Raw genomic sequence first — 10,740 nt, 5'->3', positions numbered from 1 at the left:
AATATATTCTCATTTCAATGTTCCACTGTATAATGCCAAATTCGAATCATGAAGTTGTTGCTATCAGTTTCAGTCACCTGCAAAAGAGATGTGTTCAGCCTGTTTGACACCTGTATACCCAATGGAGAGAATGATGGCCAATAATCTTGTCCTCCACTACAACTGCTTTTGCTGTAAGCATTGTAAAAAGAAGCTCAGGTGAGATTTTAGTTTTTTTTTTCCAGTCTGCAAATCACTCTTTGCTGCAATCTGTATTAAAATGCAATCAACTAAGGGTTATCTGACAAATGCATCCAACACAATTCAATATTTTTTAAATGATTGCCTACTGTACAATTGTAGAGGCCTAATAATTAAACAATGTCAATCCAATTCTTCTCATACCACTAATACAATTACTACAATATGTGTTTTATTCTACTCAACTGCAGCATCAGAAACTACTCTTCTCTTTATGGAGAGTTCTATTGCATTTTTCACTACCAACAACTCTTTAAAACAAAGGGAAATTATGATGAGGGATTTGGCCACAGACAACACAAAGACCGTTGGCTTCAAAAGACCGAAGAAACAGAGCCAGACATGAATGTGACTGAGAAAGCATCTAAAGCCAACTTGGTGGTTGTTGATCGCTCAGTAGAGATCTCTGCAGGGAGGCTGGCTCCATTACCACCCAAAGAACCTTTGGCAAACAATGGTACTGATAACAGGAACAAACTGAAAAAGAGCTGGCCACCAGAGAAAAAGGAACCAAGGGGCAGTCCAGCACAGCAAGTTAAGACTTGGCAGAGTGTGTCCATTACTGACCAACAAGCCAAAGAAAAGTCTTGGACCAGTCCTATTTCAGAGAAACACATTGACAGAAATATATCAAAGAGGGACCAGGTAGAGGTCAGAACAGGAGAACAGGATAAAACATCATCTAAAGTTCTGACTCAGAAATCCAACAAGACTTTGTCACACTCATCAGAGATCTCAGATTCAAACAAATCCAAGCCATGGAGTGTTTCTTTTAAAAGAACACTTTTTCAAGAAGACACATCAACAACAGTAGTCGATTTCTCTTCCTCTCGTATGCCAACAGGAAAGTCATTCCCCATCAAAAAACAGACAAGAGATCACATTCATGCGACACCACCTGCAAGCAAGAAACAAAATTCAAGTTCTGAAGAAAAAAACGACTTTCTTAGTAAAGCTAAAAAGTCTGTCAGGTTTGCCCAAAACACTGATACCAATCTAGATAATCCATCATCCTCTGAACTGAGCTCAGGTGTAAAAACTCAGAATCAAAGGGAAGCGCACTCAGATGATGCATCCCTTGAGGAAATTGTTGACAGTAGGAATAACATAGATTTTAATGCAAGCACAAAAAAGTTCGAAAGTGAAGTGACCCCAAATTCAAATGAAAAGAATCCTCAGGATACAATGGATGGTCTTGGTAGAGGACAGGTTGATGTTTCAAAAGGATTTCATGCAGATGAGGATATCATTCAGGACAAGCAACAGCCAAACATCCCAGGACAGGTCAACAACGACTGTATGAGTTTGAAGAGACACACAGTGAATCCAGGGGAATCCCAGGTTGTCAAGGTAACTGATGATGAGGAAACCAAAGCAGAGCGTTCAGAGGAAGTATCAGATGAAGCTGAACTCTTAGATGTGTCTGATTCAGGAGATCAAAAGATGAGAACAAGTCAACCAGGGCCTGAATTTAAGGAAGTGGTTCCAGTCATTTGTTCCAATAATGAAAAACAGCTACAAAATAATGCTCCAGTAAAAGGGACAGAGAGTGGAGGTCACCGGGGTGTCCAGAGGTCCAACTCTTTGATGGGCAAACAGAGTGAGACGGCCCAAGCGAAAAGGGGATCATGGTCTAAGGGGAAGAGCCCTTTGTCCAAACTTTTCATAACAGGTAGCAATGAGAAAAACAACAAGGTTGAACCTACAGATAAGAAGAAACCCGACCCTAAACCCAGGGGTATCTTGGGAAAACTGTTCCAGTCATCACCAGAGAAAGATACAAAGAAAACTGAGGAAGCCAAGCTAAAGGAGCAAGATGGAACAAAAAAGACTGTTCAGACAATGGAGAAACCTGAGGGGGTTAAAGGGGTGAAAGAGGATGCAACTGAAAAAGAAAAGTATAGTAGCACATTTAAACACTCACTTCTGGAAGAAACAGAGGTCACAGACATTGTCAGTGAAATCTCTGATTCTGCTCACCCCAATCCATTGACAGGCCTCTTACCCACGCTTGAAGCTTCCACTGTTTTGACTGACCACATAGGTGACATTTTAACACTGGACAAACCCGTTTTTTCAGCCTCTGAAGAAATCGACAATGTTACTAATGACCTATTTGGTAATCCTGGACCCCAGTTTCAGAGTCATGAGACTGAACATTCACTCATCAAAACAAGCATGACTAACGACACGTTAACTGAGGACTCAGGTAATTTTAAAACAACAAGGGGTAGTGATGCCATTTTGGGAAACAGTCTACAGGAACTCGCAGGTGACATTTTTAAAGATGATTTAAATGTCCTACCTGCCGAGTCATTGTCAATTAAGATAAACACAGATAGCTCTTTCAACCAGTCAAATGAAATCCTTCACTCTCCAGAAGAGAGACAAAATGATGTCAGTGCAGGAATGCTTTTTGAACTGGGTCAGGACATTCCACAATACCCCCTCAATCCCCTGGATCTATCACAACCAGAGAAGGCAATAAATAGTTTAGGTGACACAAAAGCAATGCTTTCTTCAGGTATCGACATTCTTTCAGCTGGTGCTCCCCCTGTTTCTCTCACCACGAATACACTTGATGTCTTTGATCAAACGTCCAAAAGGCAAGATGAGAACAATGGTATTAAAAACAAATCCTTAGAGGGGCATAACCTGACTCTTTTTGAATTATCTACACCCATTCCACCAAATGTTGACTTTGATATATTCAACACAGAGCAATCTACTGCCAGTATTATTAAGCAAGATGGAGCAGACATATTTTCTGGCCCAAGTATCTCTGTAATTCCTGATGACGTTTTTGGGATGACCGATAGCGTGACCAATGGAAGTGTTTCCACACAGCAGCCCAGTCAAACCAACCCTAATAACTTTGATGACTTTCTGGCTTTGGATCACACAGCAAGGTCCCCCCCTGCAGTTCAAAGTGATTTTTTCCACCATGACATCCTAACATCAGAATCTGTAATATCACCCACGCCTCCCCCTAGTGATCCAAATACATTCATGGATTCCTTTTTTGATCCTAACAGTCGTGGCAGTAGTCCAGCACCAATAGCACCTCCAAACACTGATAACAGCTGGATGGATGATTTATTAGGCTGATAATGCCAATGATTGAGAAGCTTGTAAATATGATCATCATAAACTAGTCATGCTGAAAGAAACTTAACAGATCATTGATTATATCATTAAAATGCACTATTGGAATGGTCAAACATCATCAGCTCTTTATTGACAGTTATACAACATGTTCAAAATATCATAAAGGTACGTTTCAGTGCATCATTGATTAGGTTGAATTCCAAGATTGTGTTAGTGTAATGACTGATTATAAATGTATGGCTCAGCATTCATATTGTAGTTGTACTTGTTTTCCAGTGACATCACTCAAGTATATACAGTACCTATAACTTTCCTAATCCTATGCAAACCTGTGATAGTGTAGATTTAATTATTGGTTTGGATTTAGAAATATAAAGCACCTACATTAAGTATTGCACTATTGAAATGTCTAACTTAACATACAATTCATTGTGATTGCCTAAAGGTATAAAATATGTTTAAAAAAATGATAGTTGCATTGTATACACAGCGCATTTTGTTGATTGTTGTTCAAATTGAAACTAAATAGACATATTATTATTAATATTCAGAACACATTCTGTTAAATCCAAAAATCCGTTATCTAAAATATATATTTTCAAGAAAAAAAAGGCTCAGTTTATTCAGACAATACATACACAATGTCTTTACCTGTTTAACTTGTACTCTAACTTTTTAAGAGTATTGCATTTTAATGTGCTATTAACAATCAGTAATATGTCTGTGTGAAAGTCTTTAAATAAATAACCAAATAATTGTAACTGTCAAAATCAACATACAACTTTGCTTTTGAAATTAAATGAAACACGCCATAATAGTGAATTACCTTAATGCCAATTAAGTATTCATACATTAAGTTTTTTCACATTTTGTGTAAATGTTAGCCTTAATGGTCATTCTAATTAAAAAATAAAGTTGACCTATAATGTGTTTAATCAACCCCTTTTATTATGTGATATATGATATGTGAAATAGTTTCTGAAAAAAAGAAGAAGATTTCTGTCAATCTGCCCTTGATACCCCATATGTACTAACTTGATTGTCACTTATGTAATAAACTGCTAGCAAAGCAATAAAACCGTTTTTGAAAATGGGTTTGGTCATTTAAAGCTTAGTTGACTTAACACATTCTGGATTATCCTCTATCTGGACACATCCTTTTGTCTTAGTCATCACATTTCTGTAAAAGAGTACATAAAGAAAATGATTATTCATTATGGAATGTGCTGGCGTCGTTCACTGTCTCAGTTACGTTTCTGTTCCTCCCGGCTGACTCACCTCTTCCCCTCGGCCTCGTCTGTTGAGTCAGGCAGTTCTGTTCTTCTAGTCTCAGGAAGAAGAAAGACAAGAGCCCCTCCAGCTAATGACAGGCTGCTGTAGACTATGGTGGGTATGGCCCAGTGGAACATCACTAATAAATTTAGTAAAGGGGACAGCATTCCAGCAACGCGAATTGCTATGGAGCCCAGACCCGTGGCAGTTTGTCTGAAAGTAGGAAGAGGCTTATGGTAACAGCATAAATACACCCAAGTTTATTCATAAAGCACACGTCACATTTATTTTACTGGCAAGTTTGGAAACTTAAAAAGACCTACCTTACTGATGTGGGAAACAGCTCCTGGACATAGACATTACATACTGATCCTGCCCAGTTCATGAAGAACCTCCCTGTGGTAGCAAGGGCAGTAATAACAATGGCGTTGTCTGGAATGTCAGGAAAGATGCACAATATATTCCAGTTATCTGTAGCCAGAGGACACAATAACATACAGAAACAGAAGGCAATAGCGGAAAACGATGCATCTCCCTAAACTATACCTTGTGGAACAACAAGAATAAGTGTGCAAACAAATCCACCAATCAGAAGGGTAGACATCAATGATATTCTTCTCCCAACAACTTCTAACAGCCAGATGCAAAGGATGTGAGCTGGTATCTCTGTCAGTCCGAACATGAGCTGAGTCAAGAAGATGTCTAAGCCAAAGTTCCCAACATTGAATGACAGGCAGTAGTAGGAAAGATTTAAAGAAAACCTTGGATTTGATAGAGAAAACATTATTGTGTTAGTGTTGCACCTTTTTTTTCAGCATTGAAAATAATCCAACATTTCATGATTCCACTGGGTAAGACTTCCAATTTGACAATGAATGAATTGGGTGCAGTGCCATATACAAGTGTAACAAGGAATGGGATGTATGGGAAGAGGTGTCTCCAGGGTTATATATAGTCAAATATAAATGCTGTTTTACCATGGCCTACCGCTTTTCATTGATACTGACCTATGTGGCCTAATTGTGATTGCAGTACCTGTGCAAGCATCTTTTTAAAATTAATATTAGAATTTAATTGGTGTTAAGTGTGTACCATTGCACTCACCATCCTAATGTAATTGTAAGGAAATACTTCCTGAGTACAGGTGATTTGATGAGAACACATATGCCTCCCCTCTGCACACTCGTTTTCTCAGTTATCTGTAAGAAAGCACAGTTAGTTCTTTGTGCATGGAATGTATGTGAAATGTGCGTGCACTGAGCCTGTCTGGTGCATGAGATATCTATTATGTTCTTTTACTCAGACAACAGTACCACATCTTGGAGTACATTACCTTTTCTAACAAAGTATCTGGAACTTGCCGTTTGTTTATTGCTGCTACCCTGAGAATCAACTCCTTTGCTTCCTCTGTTTTCCCCCTGTCCAGTAACCATCTAGCTGACTCAGGAATAAACCTGGCGAAGAAGTGGATACAAATATAAGAATTTGTCATTTATAATTGATTTAGGATTTCAATTTTGTTTGTCAGTTGATCATTTTAGGAAGGTACACACCATATATACATGACCACCACTGCAATTGGGGAAGCCATGACAAACTGGGCCAATCTCCAGTCACGGATGTAATAGATAGTGCCAGCAAGGATACACTGCCCAATTCCACCAAAAAGCTGACTCACACAAGAGGCATAGGAACGCTTGGTCACCCCAATCCATTCTGTCGCTACAAAAATAAACAATCTCAACTTTATTCAAACAGTGTGTTTGTTGCTCTTTACTGCACAAGGCATAATTGTATGATGGAATAAAATTATTTAACGTAATTTCATCCAGCCTGACAATGACTAAATCGTAATTGTCTGATGTATTACAGTATAGAGTACCTAGCACAATGCAGTTGATTCGAAATCCTCCATATGCAACACCAACCAAAAATTGGGATGCTAGATATAGATAGAAATTGGGACATAGCCCTGTTGTAACAGTAAAAATTAACATGAGGACCATGGGAATCTGAGTTGCTCGTTTACGACCGAATCTGGAGAACAAAAAACACAAATTAGTAATAAAAGTCTCAAATATATAATTGTCTTCAATTCTGATATTTTCATTGTGCATCATTTTTATAGGTATGATTCCAACTGAAAATAACGAAGAAAATGACATTTCTGGACATAATATACAACTTACGACTCAGCGAAAGGCCCAAACAAGAGTGAACCAAGTAGAATTCCAGCCATGAACACTGTTTGTGCCAGTCCCACCACATTAGCTTTGCCACAGACAAGATTAAACTGCAACAAACCACATCTGATATAATTTGAACTGGTTAATGGCTTGAAAGCCAGTTTTTTATATTTAATTTAGAATGCCATTTGAATGTGTTTTGTGAAGACTCATATACTTACATCAGTTACAATGGTGGCCTTATACATTGGATTGTTGTACACCCATCCACTCTGGCACTCTGTGGTGTCATTGAGTCCATACTCCCTGATTGTGTTGATGTCCCAGTCCACAGGAACAAACATCAGGCACTTACTGAATGTTCCATCAAGCTCCAGAGGAACAGTCAGATTCAGCTGCTCCTCTGTGGTTAGATTAGGACCAGCTGTAAGGATCCAGTCTGTGTTACAGTGGCGACTGGGATCTGCATCAATAAAAATCAGGCTGGCGAGGTGGAAAGGCAAGATGAGATTTGGAAAGCAGAGACCGAACAGAATAAGCTTCTGGAACAATCCAAAGTCACCGATGGTCCTCAAGATCTCTCCAAAATCCGTCATGTTTGCCAAGCATTTCTTTGAAAAAGCACTAGAAAGACAGAGGGGAGTCCAAGTATCTATAAAAAATAAAATTAATGTTTAACCACACAACAATGATTCAGCAGATTACTTCACATGTCCAACTTGTAGGTCATAAAACATTAGCACCATTGTAAAATGTGTATGTAACCTTTATCTATATTTCAGCTTTCCAGCTAAGAAGGCCATTTTTGGTCTGAAGAATGAATTTAATTGTGAATTGTACATTATACAATATCTTAAACAGTAGAAATGTACATCAACACAGTTTAATATTAGTCAAACCTCCCTACTATACAGTCTATTCTGACCAAAGCTACAAGCCTATGTGGTTCAAATTATTAGAAAAGCAGAAACATCTATATAATTGTACTTATTGTTAAAGAATGTGACTTACTGTTCAAACAGTATACAAGCGTTATAAAATGTAGTTTTTTTCTCTTCAGGGTTAAAGGTGTAGTACACACAGAGAAATCATGCAATAATGTTGTTGGGTGTCTGTCTTGTGACTCTACAGATATAATTTTGATGACTTTTGTCCTACAGTTACATTACATAACGCTGAACGTAAATCCCAAGGCTCCAAGGCAACTTGTAATAGACCAGGAGTAGGTTGCTTACACTGTACTGTAGGTAAATACACGTTGTATTGTTCCTTCATACTGCCATACATTACTTACTGTTTGGAAGTATGGGGAAACACTTACAAAACCAACACTGAACCTATATTCATCCTTCAAAAGAGAGCCTTAAGAATTGTTAATAAAACCACTTCTAGAGCACCAACTACTCCACTGTTTATTAAATTAAAAACACTAAAATTCAGAGATATTGTTGACTTCAAAACTGCACAAATTATGTACAAAATAACTAATCAACAGCTATCGAACAGTATTCAAGGTGTTGTTTCAAATGAGAGAGAGCATACATCACTTAAGAGGGACATTTGTATTTAAAAAGAAACTTATGAGAACAAATTCTAAATATCACTGCATCACAACCAAAGGAGTTAATGTATGGAACAGCTGCAGTGAAGAGATGAAATTATGTACAACAAGGAGTCATTTTAAAAGACTATTTAAACTGAATATATTAAATGGATACGAAAAGGACTCGAGGTGATAGTATTGTATACAGGTTCCTTGGTCTACTTATTAAGTCTAGTATGGAGGTGTTATTATTTGATTTGCTATAGATAGACGGAAATGAAGAAGATAGATGGAAAATAAAGAAGAAAAGAATGTGAATGTGTATGCATGTATGTATGCATCTGTATCTATGTGAATGCATGGGTTTATGTGAACAGTAGGTAGGTAGATTTACGGTGTATGTAAAGATGTATGTATAAGAGAAGCATAAAATTGTTTCGTATTTAACTAAAGGATAAAGATAGAGAAAGGGGGTAGGACTTGAAAAGTTTGTTATGAACTTCTTCCTACTCCTTTTTGAACATGGGAATTTCTCATTTGAATTACTTACAATAATTTGGGAAGATTATGTTGAGAAGTACATGACCTTATTAAGCTGTCATTTTAATTTTAAATATGTATGCATGTCTGTATATATATATATATTTTTTATTTTATATTGTTTTTACTTTTAATAAACTACTACTACTACTACTAAATAGACATTGCAACGTCACATCTACCTTGTATTTTATTTATTCACATTTCTAGTCTTTGGGATTTAATTCAGTTCCTGATGAGCTTGCCCTCATTAACTGGAATAGTTTTAGCAAGACATTGAACACTTTTAGATGTTCTATTTAAGTTATAAATCTCTTCTGTGGAGATGGTCCACAAAGAAAATCATCAGGGCAATAAACCAAGTTTGACTGACCTGTTGACATGTGACTGATGTAATGATTTCTGTATAGCTGGTCCTTGTAAAGTAGTTAGCTGCAAAGGTAGCGGTATGCTATAGAAGTTGAGATGTTAGCTGCAAAGGTAGCGGTATGCTATAGAAGTTGAGATGTTAGCTGCAAAGGTAGCGGTATGCTATAGAAGTTGAGATGTGCTTAACTGAATGCCAAGAAAGTTGTCCTGCTGAAGACCAATCATCCTCTCGACATTTAGGACAGAATTCCTCAGCCTACAGTACAGTACTACAGTACACCACGGTACAACCTTTATCATTTATACATAAGACGAACGTTACAAACTTCCTCTGTGAAACATTAAACTTTCCATGTTAATTATAGAAGTGGTAAATATTTTACCAGGATATGTGATCTGAAAAGAGCTTTGATCCCTTGTTCTCTTCACCGTTACATAAATGACAATAACCTATTGATTTAATTTGTCATTTCTTTTTGAAGAGGGCAATTGCAATAGTAGTAATATATTAATTACATGGAAAAAACAACCAAAAAGAGACTCTACAATAGCTGAGGGAAATAATTGACTAATTTAGTGAATTCCATCATGTGACTTTATTTATCTGCTTAAAATTATTTTGATATAATCATAGTGTAGACCATTTTCAATTTCCATACATTTAATCATTCCAAAAGGGATCTCATTTGAATGACATCAAGTTCTGAAATACAATGCAAGATTTCAGCACAACATTGTTCAAATAATATAATGAACACATTTGACTTTCACTTATACTTTGTGAAGATACATGTAGCAATGTCAAATATGTATAATAGTTGATTAACAATTGTTATATCTAAATGAAAAGGAGCAACATGAAATTAGTCAAATGGCAAAATAGATAAGCATCATTCACAGACTTAAGAACGAAACAGGTTTTCAGATTGGCTACAAAATAGTTATAGAAGTTTGAACGTTGTCATTGGCCCTCCCCTTCTGTAAAGCATTAATGGAGCTAACATTCTCACACTCATAACCGACCACTGTGTCCAGTATGCCGCTTGTCGTGTCACTTGTTGAAAACTAAGAACAGAAAAGTTGTCACTGTTTCATCTGGAAAACAATAATTTGACAGGTTTAGGGTGAAACCATTGCATACAGCATGACATCAAACACACAACACGTGATTACAAGCTCTCTAGTAAACTAAAACAAGCAAGATATTAGATCAATAAGGTGCCAATTTGACATATCGTTTGTGCATGATTACCAACACAATGCTGTATTAGTGACTTTCTAACATACAAAGGCCAACAGTGGAAAACTCAATATAAAAACGAACAACTCACAGAAGTTCATTTATTTAGGTATTTTACTGGATGAGTTACTGATCAAGTACTTCAGTTGTCTGCCATGATCATTATGTACAACTACATTTCTTTTCTTTCCAATATCAGAAATGTATTCAGACACAGTCCATGCCTCCAACTCCCTCTCGAG

General features: G+C 37.1%; 2 protein-coding genes across 2 annotated transcripts; one reads left to right on the top strand and one right to left on the bottom strand.

Annotated features, from left to right (window-relative positions):
- The first annotated feature begins 205 nt into the window (after window positions 1-205).
- Window positions 206-4,467, top strand: LOC134035992 (uncharacterized). The gene has a single exon (XM_062480644.1). It carries the CDS (start codon window positions 406-408, stop codon window positions 3,346-3,348), a length of 2,943 nt encoding a protein of 980 aa, XP_062336628.1. The 5' UTR covers window positions 206-405; the 3' UTR covers window positions 3,349-4,467.
- slc22a13a (solute carrier family 22 member 13a) lies at window positions 4,453-7,402 on the bottom strand. Its single transcript, XM_062481560.1, has 10 exons — window positions 7,028-7,402; window positions 6,810-6,913; window positions 6,503-6,657; window positions 6,174-6,342; window positions 5,954-6,074; window positions 5,725-5,819; window positions 5,167-5,381; window positions 4,944-5,052; window positions 4,627-4,833; window positions 4,453-4,528 (listed from the first exon to the last, which is right to left on the bottom strand). The coding sequence occupies exons 1-10, from the start codon at window positions 7,400-7,402 to the stop codon at window positions 4,453-4,455; spliced, it is 1,626 nt and encodes a 541-aa protein (XP_062337544.1).
- Between the last annotated feature and the right edge of the window lie 3,338 nt (window positions 7,403-10,740).

Source organism: Osmerus eperlanus, chromosome 16, assembly GCF_963692335.1.
Source record: "Osmerus eperlanus chromosome 16, fOsmEpe2.1, whole genome shotgun sequence".
Classification (NCBI taxonomy): Eukaryota; Metazoa; Chordata; class Actinopteri; order Osmeriformes; family Osmeridae; genus Osmerus; species Osmerus eperlanus.
This window is presented reverse-complemented; position numbering and strand designations above follow the sequence as displayed.

Excerpts from the sequence above, each read along its gene's own strand:
- LOC134035992 (XM_062480644.1), top strand. The coding sequence starts at position 406 with ATGTGTTTTATTCTACTCAACTGCAGCATCAGAAACTACTCTTCTCTT.
- slc22a13a (XM_062481560.1), bottom strand. The coding sequence starts at position 7,402 with ATGACGGATTTTGGAGAGATCTTGAGGACCATCGGTGACTTTGGATTG. Across the intron at positions 6,343-6,502 it reads AATCAACTGCATTGTGCTAG|CGACAGAATGGATTGGGGTG; the intron begins GTACTCTATACT and ends TTATTTTTGTAG. Across the intron at positions 4,834-4,943 it reads CTGTTTCCCACATCAGTAAG|ACAAACTGCCACGGGTCTGG; the intron begins GTAGGTCTTTTT and ends TCCTACTTTCAG.